Here is a 17298-nt window from a genome sequence, read left to right on the forward strand (position 1 = left end):
GCCAGAGCACTGCTGTAATATTTTCTCTGACAAACAATGCAACACCTCCCCCTCTTGTCCCTCCGATTCTATCACACCTGAAACAATTAAATCCAGGAATATTTAGTTGCCAATCACACCCCTCCTGTAACCATGTTTCACTAATAGCTACATCATACTTCCAGGTATCAATCCATGCTTTAAGCTCATCCACCTTTCTTATAATGCTCCTGGCATTAAAATAAATGCATTTAAGAAATTTTCCACCTCTTGCTCTCTGTTTATCACTAATGGTACAAACAACTTTACTATTTTCTTTATCTTCCTTCTCCCCTACATCTTTTCCTACACTCTGGTTCCCCTCCCCCCTTGTACCTAGTTTAAATCCACCGGAGCCTCTCGAGCAAACCTACCTGCAAGAATATTTGTCCCCGTCCAGTTCAGATGTAAACAGTCCCGCCGGAACAGGTCCCACCTTCCCTGGAAACCTGCCCAATTATCTATAAATCTGAAACCCTCCCTCCTGCGCCATGTCTTCATCCATGTGTTGATCTGCGCTATCTTACTATTTCTAAACCCGCCTGCATGTGTTACTGGTAGCAATCCTGAGATTGCTATCCTGGAGGTCCTGTCCTTTAACATGACGCCTAACTCCCTAAACTCACCTTTCAGGACCTCCTCACTCTTCCTACCCACGTCATTGGTCCCTACATGGACCATGACATCTGGCTGCTCACCCTCCCTCTTGAGAATACCGAGAACTCGATCGGAGATATTGCGAACCTTGGCATCAGGGAGGCAACAGACCATCCGGGATTCTCGATCTCTTCCACAGAACCTATCTGTCCCCCTATCTATCGAATTCCCTATCACTACTGCTCTCCTCTTTTCCCTCTTTCCCTTCAGAGTTGAGGGTCCCATCTCGGTGCCAGAATTATTATTGGTGGGAATAGCCACAGGGGTGCTCTGCTCATTCAGAGGCTTTTTCCCTTCCCTCTCCTGACAGTCACCCAGCTACCTGTCTCCAATCTTAATTCAATAAAATCAGTCTTTATGGTATAAATTGAAATAGTGAATTTGTATGATGAAACTTAATGTGAACGTGTTTCAAATAATATTGTTAGTACTAAAACTATTGGACAACTGGTCTCTTGAATTCAGAGCAAGCATTATTATTGTTACAGTTAAAAAGTTGGAAATCAGTGATTCTGAAATTGAATGTTACTGGGATAAAAGAATGCTCTATTTGGAATTCCTGATTTCTATTCTAAAAGCATTACACTGAAATCCATCTCATTAATTAAATAGTTTTCCCTTCCAGAAGAATAGATCAAGACTAATGTTGGCATTGTAGCCTTGACAATTTAAAAATACCAAGAGCTAAAAGAACTTGGAAAAAAAAATACAGAAAATAATTGAACTTAGAAGAATGACGTAGACAAAGTTGGACATTTGACTGTTAGTTTGCATTGACATCATAAGGTTTGATATCCTCTTACCAATGTAATTCATCCTTTCAAATTCATGCCTAAATCTTTGTCTCTGCTTTCAAATGCCCATCTAAACAACGTTTAGCAATGTGTCTCATATAAAAGGCTGGGACATCAGAGCAGATTGCATTGGGAAAATTGTGATATTGTGGATTGAAGAATGATTATCACATTGAAGATAGAGACAGAATAATCAGCTCTCTTTCAGAATGGAAGTGTGTAACAAATTGAGTGCCCCAAGGGTAGTGTTTGGGCTTCTACTATTTATTATTTATGTTAAAGGTGGAACACTATGTAAGGCATTAAACAATGATGTTGAGATATTATTAATGAGTATTAATTAATAAGTAGATGTGGAGGCATGTTACACAAGATGATATTTGGATTTTGAGACAAGTTATTGATGGAGTGAGTGGGTGAAGACTTGGAGTCACAGAAACTAGAGCACAGTAACAGGCTCTTCAGCCCATCTAGTCTGTACCAAACTCTTATTCTACCTAGTCCTATCAACCTGCACCCAGATCATAGCCCCTATACCCCTCCCATCCATGTACAGTACTTATTCAAGCTTCCCTTAAATGTTGGAATTGAACCTACATCCACCCCATTTCCGCTGGCAGCCTGTTCCAACACTCTCACCACCCTCTGAGTGAAGAAGTTCCCCCTCATGTTCCCCTTAAACATTTCACCTTTCATCCTTAACTCATGACTTCTATTTTAGTTTCCTTTAAACTCAGAAAAAAGACTGGTTGCATTTACCCTATCTATACCCCTCATAATTTTGTACACCCCTTTCAAATCTCCCCTCATTCTTCTACAATCCAGGAAATGAAGTCCTAACCTTTTCAACCTTTCCCTTTTACTCATGTCCTCAAGTCCTGGCAGTATCCAGTAAGGCTGATCAACACCTCCACCCACTAATCCCCCTCCCCTCCACCACTACTTTATAAATTCCTGTCAGTCACCTTATGTACAGACACTCCCCGTGCCTCGCATCACTGTATGAATATTCAATCTATGTATATAAGCTATCGTATTTATATTTATCATATTTTTAATTGATTATTGTGTTCCTTATTGTGTATTTATTTGCTGCATCGGATCTGTAGTAACAATTATTTTGTTTTTCTTTACACTTGTGTTCTGGAAATTACATTAAACAACACCAACAACAAAATTCTCAGTACTCTTTCTATCTTAATTGATAAATTTGGAGGATTGCATACAGTTCTGATCACCTATCTACAGGAAAGATATCAATTAAGATAGAAAGAGAACTGAGAATTTTGTTGTTGGTGTTGATTAATGTAATTTCCAGAACACAGGTGTAAAGAAAAACAAAATAATTGTTACTACAGAGCCGATGCAGCACAAAAAAATACCCAATAAGGAACACAATAATCAACATAAGATCCCAACTCCTGTTTTCAATTGATTTATGAAGGCCAATGTGAAGAAGAAATGCAGCTGTGCAAAGTATAGAGGGATCTAAGTCTTCAGTATGAACTGCAAAGATTAGCAGGCAGATGCAGCTAGTGGACAGGGGCTGGCCTTTATCTTAAGAGGTTAGGAATTTAGAAAAAGGAATGTTATAGTTGTACTGCTGTTGATGAGACAATACCTGAAGTACCATAACACAGATGTAAGAAATGCTGCATTAGCATTAGAGGCAAGCCAAAAAAGGTTCACTGGGCTAATTCCCAGGATGAGAGGTGTATAAGATGATAAGAGGCATGGATAGAGTGAACAGCCAGGGTGGAAATGGCTAATACTGGAGGGCATAATTTCAAGGTGATTGAGGAAAATGTGGGGGGAGGGTGGAATGTCAGGTGTTTTTTTTAACACAGAAAGTGGATCTCTGGAACACATTGTTGGGGATTATGGTGGAGACTGATACATTAGGGATATTTAAGAGACTTCGATAGGTACGTGCATGAAACAAAAATAAAGCACTGTGTGGGAGGGTAGGGTTAGATTGATCTTGGTGTATGTTAAAAGATTGTGGCAGAACATTGTGGGTTGAAGGGCTTGTACTGTGCTATACTGTTCTGTTTTCTACATTCCAGTGAAAAATGGCTCAAAAAAATCAGATCTATCCACTTTGGAGTTTAGAAGAATGTGTTGGGGGGGGGGTTGGAGTGATGTTACTGAAACACATAAGGGTGTGTGACAGTTTCCACGTGACAAAAACTTATAAAAAGTGACCTGCTTTTAAATGAAGGTGTGTTAACTGAGCTCCATAGAGAGTTCTTCTTGCAGTTGGTGGTGAAACTCTGGAATCGGAGGTATTTAAAGAGGATGCAGTTAATTTCTGAAAGACTGAGGAATTGAGGGCTGTGAGGAACTGAGGCCTTGGGCAGATCATCTACAGCCAATTAAATGGTGGAGTAGGCTTGCGGGGTCAAGTAGTCTATTCCTCTTCCTATTCTATTACATTATTATTCTCTTAAGTATAGAATCATATACAAATACATTTACTCTCAGTGACCACTTATTATGTACTTCCTGTACCAAATAAATTGGCCACCGAGTTCATTTTCATGGTCTTCTGCTGCAAGGTTCGACATGTTGTATGTTTAAAGATGCTCTTCAGCACACTACTGTTGTAATACATGGTTATTTGAGTTACTGTCACCTTTCTGTCAGCTTGAACCAATCTGGCCATTCTCTGACTTCTCTCATCAAAAAGGCATTTTCATCCACAGAAGTGGCGCTGACTGGGTGTTTATTATTTTTCACCTTATGCTCTGTAAACTCTTCAGACTACTGTGCGTGAAAAACCCAAGAGATCAGCATTTTCTGAGATACTCAGACCACCCCATCAGGCACCAACACAGTCAAAGTCACTTTGTTCACATTTCTCCCCCATTCTGATGTTTGGTTTTGCTTTACTGCCTGATTTAAATGAATATATGCTGATAATGGGTGGGGATTTTAATTGCTGCCTAAATCTTATAATGGATAAGAGCTCAACTAATCAGCGACTTCCAAATCGATCAGTGTCATTTATTAATTCCTTTTTGATTGATTTTGGGTTGATTGATTTGTGGAGGTATCTCCATCCCGATAATAGAGAATATTCTTTTTTCTCACATGTTTATAAAAAATATTCAAGGATCGATTATATTATAATCGATCCCTGCTTCTTGCCTAGTGTTAAAACTTGAGAATATGACGCTATTGCTATATCTGATCATGCGCCTCTGAGTTTGTCTTTTGAATTTGATGATTCATTCTTGCCCACCCACCTTGGCGCATGTCTCAGACATTACTGCAAAATTCTGACTTTGTCAGTTTCATTGAAACCCAGATAAAATAATTTTTTCTTTTTAATGATTTAAGGGGTATGTCTAAATTAGTTATATGGGATACATTTATAACATTTTTACGTGGTCAGATTATTTCTTATTCAGCTAAACTTAAAAAAACAAACTAAAGCAGAATTAGATAGGATTTCAAAACAAATTAAGGATTTAGATAATATCTATGCAATCTCCCCCAATACTGATTTATTTAAACAAAGGGTGGAACTTCAATCACAATATAATTTGTTATTAACTCATCCCATTGTAGGATATTTGCTTAAGTTAAAGAGCCAATTTTATATGTTTGGAGATAAAAATAATAAACTGCTTGCATCTCAATTAAAAATGGCTGCAGCCAAAAGACAAATCATGAAAATTCGTAGGAAAGATGGTACCTTAGCTCAGGAATATGAAGAAATTAATAAGATTTTTCAAGATTTTTATGTTGATCTTTATAAATTTCAATGTCCGTTAGATTCCTCTGAAATGAATGCTTTTTTATGAAAGATTGTTTTTCCTAAAATTTCGGCTGAGGATCAAAAAACTCTCGATGCTCAAATTACTGAAGCTGAAATTCATAAAGCTATTTTTTCAATGCAATCTGGTAAGTCCCCAGGACTTGATGGCTATCCTGTAGAATTTTATAAAAAATTTGAAAAGTTGCTTTCTCCATATATGTTGGAAATGTTTAAGGATTCTTTTGTGAAAGGTGACTTACCCTCTACTTTTTATAAAGCTTCTATTTCTTTAATTCTTAAAAAAGATAAAGATCCTACTGACTGTGCTTCATATAGACCTATTTCATTACTGAATGTCAATGCTAAGATTTTGTCAAAGATAATGGCCAATCGCTTGGAGAATATTTTGGGTAAAATTATTTTTAAAGATGAAACGGGCTTTATAAAGGGTCGCTATTCTTTTTCAAATGTTCGGAGACTATTTAACATTATATATTCATCCTCTTTTAAAACTCCACAATGTGTTGTATCTTTGGATGCTGAAAAAGCGTTCAAGTCGAATGGAAATATTTATTCAATGTTTTAGAGAAATTTGGCTTTGGTGCTAATTTTAATAATTGGATTAAAATGATATATAAAGCCCCTATTGCTACTGTGTCACTAATAGTTGTAGGTCTCCTTTTTTTCAGCTTTCACGGGGAACAAGGCAAGGCTGTCTATTAAGTCCTTTGTTGTTTAATTTAATATTAGAACCCCTTGCTATTGCTCTTCGTGAGGCTGAAAATATCCATGGGATTTTTGTGAATGAGACCATGCATAAGGTCTCTCTTTACGCTGATAATTTATTGGTTTATATATCTAACCCTGACAAATCCATTCCTGCCTTGCTAAAATTATTTAATGAATTTGGAGGTTTTTCAGGATAAAAATAAATTTTAATAAAAGTGAATTGTTTCCTTTAAATGATTTTGTCTCTATATATGATAATACTCCTTTTAGAGTTACAGACTCTTAGATATCTAGGTATTATAATTACTAAAAAATATAAGGATCTTTATAAAGCCAATTTTGTTCCCTTAGTAGACTCTATGAAGTATTTATTTAGTAGATGGAGTCCACTTACATTTTCACTTGTTGGTTGTATTCATATAGTTAAAATGATGATTTTACCAAAATTTTTATATTTATTTCAGAATATTCCTGTTTTTTTGACTAGGAAGTTTTTTGATTGGATTGATTCTATTATTTTATCTTTTATTTGGAATAATAAAGGACCAAGAATTAGTAAATATCATTTACAAAAATTGGAAAAGGATGGAGGTCTTGCTTTGCCTAATCTAAGAATGTATTATTGGGCTGTTAATGTGCGATATATGTCTTTTGGTTATACTGGGTTGATAAGAGTGATCGGCCAATTTAGGTAGACCTGGAACTGAAAGTTGTAAAACAGTTTTACTTAACCTCGTTATTGGGAGCTCCTTTACCTATGCAATTAGTTAAAGTTGTTAATTTAAACCTATATCCTGTGATTAAGTATTCTTTACAAATTTGGCTCCAATTCCGCAATTTTTTTAATCTTAAAAAATCTAAACTTTGTAGTTTAATTTACTGAAGTTACTTTTCTAAGCCTTCTTTGAGTGATCCAATTTTTTTACTTTGGAAAAATAAAGGTATTAATTCTTTTTGGATTTATTTAAAGAAGATAGATTGATGTCTTTTGAACAATTAATTGATAAATATTCTCTTTCATTCTCACACTTTCTGCAATATCTTCAAGTTAGACATTTTTTACAAAAATATTTAAGTAATTTTCCATACATTTTGGAGGCTGACCTGTTAGATACTATTATGAGTATGAATCCTTTGATTAAGGGTTCTGCTGGAAGAATTTATAATTTATTATTACAATGGGATTAGCGTCTTTTATCTAAGATTAAACAGGGTTGGGAGAAAGGAACTTAATTTGACTTTTATGACGGAGGATTGGATGCGGATATTGAAGTTGGTTAACTCTTCTTCAATTTGTGCTAGCCATTCGTTGATTCAATGTAAAATTGTACATCGTTATCATTTGACAAAGGACAGACTTTCTAAAATCTTTTCTAATGTTGATAGTCATTGTGATAGATGTAAAACTGAGATAGCTACACTGACACATATGTTTTGGTCTTGTTCTATTTTGGAACAGTTCTGGAAGTCGGTTTTTTGAACAATTTCTAAAGCACTTAAAATTAATTTACAACCTAATAAATTAACTGTGCTCAATGTTTTTTCCAGTACCAGCTTGGTGCTCAGCTCGATATAACCTAGCGATTTTGGCCTTTTGGGGATTTTTTGTTGTTTATGCACTACGTGTAAATCTCAGTGTGGCAATGGTTGAGATGTTGGATGATAATGCAACTGTGCCCAAGAATGACAGTGTCGAGGCATGTCCACCACACAGCAACGTTACTCACCAAAATAATGGGAAAAAGGTAAGGTCTTTGCTCTGTCTCTTGCCTGTACACCCAAATAGAATTATTTATTTTTTAAGTTACTAAAACTGACCTAATCATAGCACAATTATTGCTTAAGACAATTGATTAGGAAATCAACTTTTGAATGCAAAGAATTCTTTAATGTTATGCCTTCAGGTATTGTTCAAATTTTGCAATTGCATGTATACCTGCACTAATGATTAATGCTACTGGACACTTGTGCAGTCCAGTGCGATAGTGCTGTGAATCTTCCTGGGTTGGATGTTGCAATGCTGAATGTCAGTCCTAAGGGGAAGGATGGATGTGCACTCAGTAGTGGGGCACTGTGTATTTCCAGTGGAGATTCTATCCATCAGGATATATAGTCACCGAAATCTCTGTGCTTTGAAGAAGAATGCAAGAAGCAGCAACAACAATTAGGCCTCTTACACCCTTACAAAAGTCATTGACTTTTGAGAAATTGTGAAGTTTCCTCCTCAAATTAAAACCCCAAGTGTAGCACACACAGTTATCCCGGTCCTGTGCTCTTCAGATAGTGCCTGTAATAAGTATTCATCCTCCCCTCGAGAAGTTTTCATGTATTATTGTTTTACAACATTCAATCAGTGGGTTTAATTTGGCTTTTTTGACACTGATCAACAGAAAAAGATTCTTTTGTGGCAAATTGAAAACAGATCCTCTACAAAGTGATCTTAATTACAAATATAAAACACAAAATAATTGATTGCATAATTTTTCACCCCCTTGAAGTCAGTTTTTAATAAATGCTCCTTTGGCAGCAATTACATCCTTGATCTATGTGGATAGGTTTCTATCAGTTTTGCACACCTGGACATTGCAATTTCCCCCCATTTTTCTTTATAAAACTGTTCAAGCTCTGTCAGGTTGTATGGGCATCATGAGAGAACAGCCCTTTTCAAGTCCAGCCACTAATTCTCAATTGGATTGAGGTCTGGACTCTGACTTTTCCACATCAGGACATTAACATTGTTGTTCTTAAGCCATTCCTGTGTAGCTTTGGGTTTATACTTGGGGTCATTGTCTTGCTGGAAAACAGATCTTCTCCCAAGTGCAGTTCTCTCACAGACCGCATCAGGTTTTCCTCTAGGATCTCCCTGAATTTTGTTGCATTCATTTTACTCTATACCTTTGCAAGCCTTCCAGGGCCTGCTGCAGTGGAGCATCCCCACAGCATGATGCAGCCACCACCATGCTTCAAGGTAGGATTGGTGTGTTTTTGCTGATGTGTGGTGTTTGCCAAATATAGCGTTTAGTCTGATGGCCAGGAGCTCAGTTTTGGTTACATCAGACCATGGAACCTTCTAGCTGAATTCAGAGTCTCCCACATGTCTTCTGGCAAACTCTAGATGAGATTTCGTATGCTTTTTTTTTCAACAGTGGCTTTTTCTTTGCCACTCTTCCATAAAGCTGTAACTGGTGAAGCACCTGGGTAACAGTTATTGTATGTGCAGTCTCTCCCATCTCAGCCACTGAAGCTTTTAACTTCTCCAGAGCTGTCATAGGATTCTTGGTAGCCTCCTCGTTAATCCACTTTTTGCATGGTCACTCAGTTTTTGAGGATGGCCAGCTCTAGACAGATTTACAGCTGTGCCATATTCTTCCCATTTCTTGATGATTGACTTAACTGTACTCCAAGGGATATTCAGTAACCTGGACATTTTCTTGTATCCATCTCCTGAATTGTGTTTTTCGATAACCTTTTTGTGGAGTTGCTTGGAGTGTTCTTTTGTCTTCATAGTGTAGTTTTTGCCAGGATACTGACTCACCAACAGTTGGACCTTCCAGATACAGGTGTATTTTTACTACAATTAATTGAAACACCTTGGCTGCACACGGCGATAGCCATTTAACCGATTATGTGACTTCTAAAACCAATTGGGTGCACCAGTGATGATTTGGTGTGTCATATTAAAGGGGGTGAATACTAAGGCAAACAATTATCTTGTGTTTTACATTTGTAATTATATTATTTTGTAGATATCTGATTTCACTTTGACATGAAAGAGTCCTTTTCTGTTGATCAGTGTCAAAAATAGCCATATTAAATCCACAGTGATTCAATGTTGTAAAACAATAAAACATAAACACTTCCGGGGGGGGGGGGGAGTAATACTTGTTATAGGCACTGTACATGGATCATCTACAACCTGGATATTGAGAAATATAGCTATTACTTTCTTCACAAAATTCTTCATGTTCATTGGCAGGATCATTGTTCTCTCTCAAGCCAACACTTAGAATGTCGAAGTTATAATTATGCTCAGTCAGTTGTGAATACCAGTCCACATCACTTGCATTCCTGACCCAGACACCTGAAACATACTCTGGGCTGGAAGAGATTGTTTAAAGGACCTTTCAGCAGTAGCATCCTCATGTACTTGTGGACATTCCTGGTCCATAACTATTCAAAATGAATTAGGAGCATCTGGAAAAACACCCTGGGTCTCTGTTAGAAAATTGAAATAGTAGTTTGATAACCTAAGGAACTGCTGCTCTAACACAGCGCTTCACAGATCTTCAATACCGTAGACCCACATACAAAAGTTGAAGATGTTCTTCATTGTACATAGAGTTGCATCGATCATTCACCTTGCTGGGGTTTAAGGGGGTTAGGTAAAGAAGTGCTAGAGTAATATTTCCGTGTTTTCCTGGCAATTTGGGGATGAAAAATTGAAACAAAGTATTAGGAAAGGGAGGTAGAGTTGGACCATGCCACCCCTCTGACTTGCTAATTCCTGCTCAGTTATATCTCAAATGGTAACCTTTTCACTCCCAGATATTAAGTAAGAGAGGTTTCAGTTCTTTTTCAAGTATAAATACATTCTCACTTAAATCAGATGAAAAATCAATAGATACGAGAGATTTTGCAGATGTGGAATTGATTTCCCTTCATAGAAGCTGCCTGACCTGCTGAGTTCTTCCAGCATTTTCTGTGCATTACTCGGTCCTTGTACTCTGGCCCTTGTAGTGATGGTCTACATTACATTTGTCTTCCTTATTTTCTTGCTGCAAGAACATCAAGTTATGGGACTACAAATTTGCTTAACAAATTTCATGCTAAATGGGATTACTAAATTTAAAACTAAAGGAAGTCCACCATCCACCTTGTGAGTACAGCTGATGATCATAAATAACCCATTACAAAAAGTGAAGTTGTAAGGTACACTAGAGGTCAGATAAAACTTTGTTGCTTGGAATCTTTTCCGATACAGCCTTCATTCTTTACATGTAAAACCATGTTGCTTTCTGCTGAAGCAATATCTTTCATTTTATTAATGCTTGTCCTTCTGTAACCTTGGCATTCTAGATTTTTCTTAATCTCCCTGCCTCTGAACCCTTATTTGTGCTTCTTCAGTTCTGGCTTTGTAAAAAATCTTTGACTGTACTTGTTTCTTCTAAAGAGGGGAATAAACTGTCGATGCTTCTGGCAGAGCTTTCCTTTGATGGAACAGCTTCTCCCTTCCATTCCTTTCCTGGCAAAGAGCCTTGGCCCACCATACTGACTGTCCATAGATGCTGCCTGACCTGCTGAGTGCCTCTAGCATTTTGTGTGTGTTACTCTGGATTTCCAGCATCTGCAGAATCTCATGTGTCTAATTGCTCCAGCATTGTTGATTGTTTATTAACTTGCTGAAGCCTTAAGCTCTGAAATTGTCTTCCTAAACACTCTATCACTTGACAAGGATGGTCTTTAAAACCTTCTATTTTGATTAAGCAGTTGTTCATCTATCCTGACATTTAGTTAATATGACTCAGTGTAAATATTGTTTATTCCTTAGAAAATTTTGCCATTGTTAAAGGTATGACAGGGAGTGATAATAGCTTTCACCCTGAGAACAAATGATACTTCAAAATATAGATATTTCCATATATGAGGTGGGTGGTTGATGTGCTGGTGTGTTAACTAGTTGTTGAATTGTTTCATTTATTACATCCACATCAGTAGTTTAATCTTGTCTTATCATGGTAACATACCAGTTAACATGGTGCCATAACAGCTCGGGGTGGTCCAGAGTTCAATTCTTGCACCGTCTTTTAGGAGTTTGTACGTTCTCCCTGTGAACTGCTTGGGTTCCTCCAGGTGCTCCAGTTTTCTTTCACAATCCAAAGACATACTGGTTAGTAGGTTAATCAGCCATTGTAAAGTGTCCTGCGATTAGGCTGTTGTTAAATAAGTGGATTTCAGGGTGGTGTGGTTCGTTGGGTGGAAATGCGTGTTCCACACTGTATCTCTAAAAAAAATAAAAATAAATAAATAAATTTTACAGTGAACAAGCTTGCCAATGTCACATTTCATACAAACCTCTCCTTGCCTCCAACAGGGCAAAGTATATGACTGGAATTCGGATATACAGGGATGGATCCTTAGTGCTTTCTTCTATGGTTACATAGTTACTCAGATTCCTGGTGGATACCTGGCTGGTAAATTTGGAGGGAAACTGCTGCTTGGATTTGGTATACTGGGCACTTCAATTTTAACACTGTTGACTCCACCGGTGGCTGAACTGGGCCCCTACTATGTCATTGTACTGAGGATTATTGAAGGTCTGGGAGAGGTATGTTCTAACTTGTCATTCATGCTTAGGAATTTTGCATTATTGAAACAATTAAATCTGTATAGCAATGAAAATTTAAAAAATGCAGATGTTGGAGAAAATAAACAAAAATGCTGGAAACACTCAGCGGGTCAAGAAGTATCTCTGGAAAGAAAAACAGTTGATGTTTTGAGTTAGTTCTGACAAAAGACCTGAAGCATTAACTTTTTTTTTCCCCACTGGTCTTGCCAACATGTTTGCAGCATTTTCTGTTTAAATCTGTAATATTTCCTACAGAAAAAAGTTTAGCTAATTTTTATGAATGTATTTGGTATCCAAAAAATGCAACATTTTTGAGGAAAAAAGATGTCCATCGGCAGTAATTGTAATTTTTGGATAAAGTGCAATGCATCATTCAAATCTCTTTTGAAAATTGTGAATTAAGAGTGATACAATAATCTTTAAGGATTTTACATACTTCACCTCCTTGTTATGGAATTTAAAAATAACTGGATTGAAAACCTAGAACAGTACAATATAGGAACAGGCTATTCGGCCCACAATATTGTGCCGAACTACTAAAAAGCAAATCAAAAACACGCAAACTCTAGTCCTTCCTACCTTCACCATGTCCATATCCCTCCATCTGCCTTACATTCATGTGCCTATCCAAAGTCTCTTAAAAGTCTCTATAATGTATTTGCCTCTACCACCATACCAGGCAGTGCGTTCCAGGCATCCACGTTTCTCTGAGCAAAAAACTTACCCCTCACATCCCCCTTGAACCTAGCCCTTCTCACCTTCAATGCATCCCTTCTGGTATTAGATATTTTAGCCTGGGAAACAAATATTCTCTGCTCACTCTATCCATGTTTCTCATAATCCTGTAATCCTCTATCAGATCTCCCCTCAGCCTCTGGTGCTCCAGAGAAAACAACCAAAGTTTATCCAGCCTCTCCTTATAGCTCATGCCCTCTAAACCAGGCAACATCCTGGTGAACCTCTTTTGCACCCTCTCCAAAGTCTCGACATCCTTCCTATAGTAGAGCGACCAGAACTGTTAAAAGATCATATTAGTGTAAAATGCTTGTGGAGGAGGTGACCAACTTCAAAGATAATTTATTTCAAAGGTATTTCCTCATGGTTGATGGAAAATATTTAAACATTTTATAGCTGGCATTGATTGTCATATTCAAGTTTAAGACCTCGAAAATATGCATTTTAGGTAGAGCTCTCCCTATTGGATCATTGGATAATCATTCCATTGCCAGGGACTTGTGCACCTGTCTTTAGGTCATGCCTTTCATTAGTGCATGGATCTTACATGAGTAGTCTTGCTCCTAGCACGTCAGCATATTATAGTGCAGCGTTGGGGCTATCTCTGCTATTGAATTGGGGTATAGTATTGTTATTTTTCTTGTAGTTTAATTTTCCTGTGCTTGTTTATATTTTTGTGTACGCACCTATATACATCTGACTGTTTATTGAGTTTCCCAGTGGTTACAGTTACCTCTGTATTTTTCTGGAAATTTCTTGGTTTCAGTGCCAGGTGTCATGTTAATTGAATCTAACTGTCGTATTGGTTAACTCTTATCAATGAAATTTTCTGTTATGAGAAGACCACAGTACTTTAATCTCTCCCCTTTCTTCTGTTTCTTTGCTGTTGTAACGCTTAATAAAGTAATCGTAAGTAACACACACAAAATGCTGGAGGAACTCAGCAGGGCAGGTAGCATCTATGGAAAGAGTAAACAGTTGACATTTCGGGCGGAGACCCTTCATCAAAACTGGAAAGGAAGTGGAGAAGTCAGACTAAGAAGGTGGGAGAGGGGAGGAAGAAGCACAAGCTGGCAGGTGATAGGTGAAACTGGCAGAGGGGGTGAAGTAAAGAGCTGGGAAGTTGACTGGTGAAAAAGATAAAGGGCTGGAGAGGGTAGAAAACCATGGAAGAAAGGGAAGGGGGTGGAGCACCAGTGGGAGGTGATGGGCAGGTCAGGGGATGGCACTTGTTTTCAGTGGGGAAGGACAAGTGGACAAGGGAGTCACTAAGGACGATTGCTGCAGAAAATTGGGGGGAGGGGGAGGGAGAGACAAGCCTGGTGGTGGGATCCCATTGGAGGTAGTAGAAGTTACAGAGAATTGTGCTGGATGCAGAGGCTAGTGGAGTGGTAGTGAGGGAAAGAAGAACCCTATCCCCAGTGTGGCGGCAGAAGGATGGGGTGAGCAGACATGCACGAAATGGAAGAGTTGTGTTTGAGGGTAGCATTGATGGTGGAGGAAGAGAAACTCCTTTCTTTGAAGAAGGATATTTCATTAGTTCTGGAATGAAAAGCCTCATCTTGGGAGTAGTGCAGTGGAGATGGAGGAATTGAGAGAAGGGGATGGCATTCTTGTGAGTAGCAGGGTGGGAAGAGGTATAGTCCAGGTAGCTCTGCAAATCAGTGGGTTTATAATAGACATCAGTAGATAAGTTGTCTCCCGAGATAGAGACAGAGGGATCGAGAAAGGTGAGGAAAATGGACCAAGTAAATTTGAGGGCAAGGTGGAAGTTGGAGTCAAAGTTGACGAAAGTTAACGAGCTCAGCATGGGTACAGTAAGCAACATCAATGTAGCCGTCAATGTAGCAAAGGAAAAAGTCCACAACTACCACCCCACTAGCCTCCACATCCAGCAGGTCCATTTCTGACACCTCAGTCTGGTTGCTCAATCTCTCTGTCTGCATATCTGGAGACAGTCTATCTACTGATATCTTTTATAAACCTGCTGATTCTCACAGCTACCTCGACTATATCACTTCCCACCCTGTCACTTGTAAAACGCCATCACTTTCTCTCAGTTCCTTTGTCTGCGCTGCATCAGCCCTCAGGATGGGGCTTTTCATTCCAGAACTAATGAGATGTCCTCCTTCAAAGAAAGTGGCTTCTCTTCCTCCACCATCAACACTGCCCTCACCTGCATCTCTTTCATTTCGCACATGTCTGCCCTTAACCTCATCATCCTGCCACCACACTGAGGATAGGGTTCCTCTTGTGCTCATCTACCACCCCACCAGCCTCCACACCCAGTACATAATTCTCCGTAATATCTGCCATCTTCAATGGGATCCCACAACCAAACACATCTTCTCTTCTCCCCGCCCCCCCCCAAACTTTCTGCTTTCCACAGGGATCACCCCCTATGCGACTCCCTTGTCCACTCGTCCCTCCCCACTGATCTTCCTCCTGGTACTTATCCTTGCAAGTGAAACAAGTGCCACACCTGCCCCTATACCTCCTCAATCACTACCATTCAGGGCCCCAAACACTCCTTCCAGATGAGGTAACATTTCACCTGCGAGTCTGTTGGGGTCATCTGTATCTGGTGCTCCCGGTGTGGCCTCCTGTATATTGGTGAGATCCGACATAGATTGGGAAACCAATTTGCCAATCACCTCCACTCCGTTTGCCAGAAAAAACAGGACCTCCCTGTAGTCACCCATTTCAATTCCACTTCCAATTCCTATTCCAACATATCAATGCATGGCTTCCTCCAGCCTGATGGCATGAGCATTGATTTCTTGAACTTCCGGTAATTGCTCTTTCTCCCCCCCCCCACCCCCCCCACCCCCCCCACCCCACCTCCCTTCACCATTCCCCATTCCTGTTTCTCTCTCTCAACATATCTCCTTACTTGCCCATCACTTCCCTCTGGTGCTCCTCTCCCTTTTTTCCACGGTCTTCTAACCTCTCCTATCAGATTCCCCCTCCTCTAGCCTTTATCTCTTTCACCAATCACTTCCTAACTCTTTACTTTCCCCGGTTTCACCTATCCCCTGCCACCTTGTATTCCTTCCTGCCCTCCCCCCACCTTCTTACTTTGACTTCTTCCTTTCCAGTCCCGAAGAAGGGTCTCGGTCCGAAATGTTGACTGTTTACTCTTTTGCATAGATGCTGCCTGACCTCCTGAGTTCCTCCAGTGTTTCGTGTGTATTCTTTTGGATTTTCAGCCATCTGCAGATTTTCTCATATTAATGTATTTGACTGCTAGGGAGGTACTGACCCTGGGCACACCAGTGGTTAAAGCATTCACTCTTCCTGAAAGGTTGCAAATGTGTCACACAAATTAAAAGCAATTAAATATATGTAAAGTAACAAATCATATTAATGTCTGTATATTTTCCTGCTAGATGATTTTTTTTTCCCATTAATTTTAATGAGACAGCTGTGCTTGTGCAGGTATGAGCTGGCACAGATTCAGAGACACAAAAGGCTGGAGACTGAGAGCTGGACTTGAATTTTACAGTGTTACGTTTGTTGCAATTTTATTGGGTTTTTCTCTAAGATGACTATCATCATTTAAAAAATTTTAAAAAATCAGTGTTTTTCATTATTTTAACATCACGTTGCATTTAATGTGTATTAGGGCAATCACTCAAGTCAAGTATGATCTTCTCCTAAGGGATTCTCCTTTGGCTGGTCCTTAGGTGGCTGGATAGCCGATCCGGGATCCACATTTAAAGCACACTTTATTTAAAGTTCTACTACGTAGTTCATTTAAATTTTATACTAAGCCAAAGAAGACATATTTGTTATATGGAACATTTTAAAGAAAGAAAACAAAGCAGAAAGATTGAGGAAGAAATTGCAGAGCCTGGGTTTTTGCAGATGGTGGGAGAAATGCATAGTGGCCATTATTTCAAAGAACACAAATAGTTGAGAGGAACAAGGAGAACATTAGAACAACTTAATATTCAAATTTATTTTAAAAAACTAATAATTTCAGTACATGATCTGAGGTGGAAATAGATAGGAACAGTATTGTTTAGTTGGAAGTGTATAGGTTTACATATGGTGATGGAAGGTGTCTGGAGATCCGGTTCACTCAAATAAATGCTGAAATTACCACATTCAGATTAAATTTAGAAAAAAAAATTAGGGAGGTGGATGGAATTTGTGGTATGATAATTGAGCTGATGGTAGATCCTTTAGACCAAGGGTCCCCAACCTTTTTTGCACCGCGGACTGGTTTAATATTGACAATATTCTTGCGGTCC

The 17298-nt window shown here is 38.7% G+C and overlaps 1 protein-coding gene across 3 annotated transcripts in view; it reads left to right on the plus strand.

Annotated features, from left to right (window-relative positions):
• slc17a5 (solute carrier family 17 member 5) overlaps positions 1 to 17298 on the plus strand; it is a 69322-nt gene that overhangs the window by 18792 nt on the left and 33232 nt on the right. For all 3 annotated transcript variants that reach the window (XM_072251089.1, XM_072251090.1, XM_072251087.1), the window contains exons 2-3: positions 7510 to 7706; positions 12053 to 12286. In XM_072251089.1, coding sequence (XP_072107190.1) covers positions 7510 to 7706; positions 12053 to 12286 — 431 coding nt within the window. The remainder of the gene's footprint in view (positions 1 to 7509; positions 7707 to 12052; positions 12287 to 17298) is intronic.

This window comes from Mobula birostris, chromosome 2, assembly GCF_030028105.1.
Source record: "Mobula birostris isolate sMobBir1 chromosome 2, sMobBir1.hap1, whole genome shotgun sequence".
NCBI classification, from domain to species: domain Eukaryota; kingdom Metazoa; phylum Chordata; class Chondrichthyes; order Myliobatiformes; family Myliobatidae; genus Mobula; species Mobula birostris.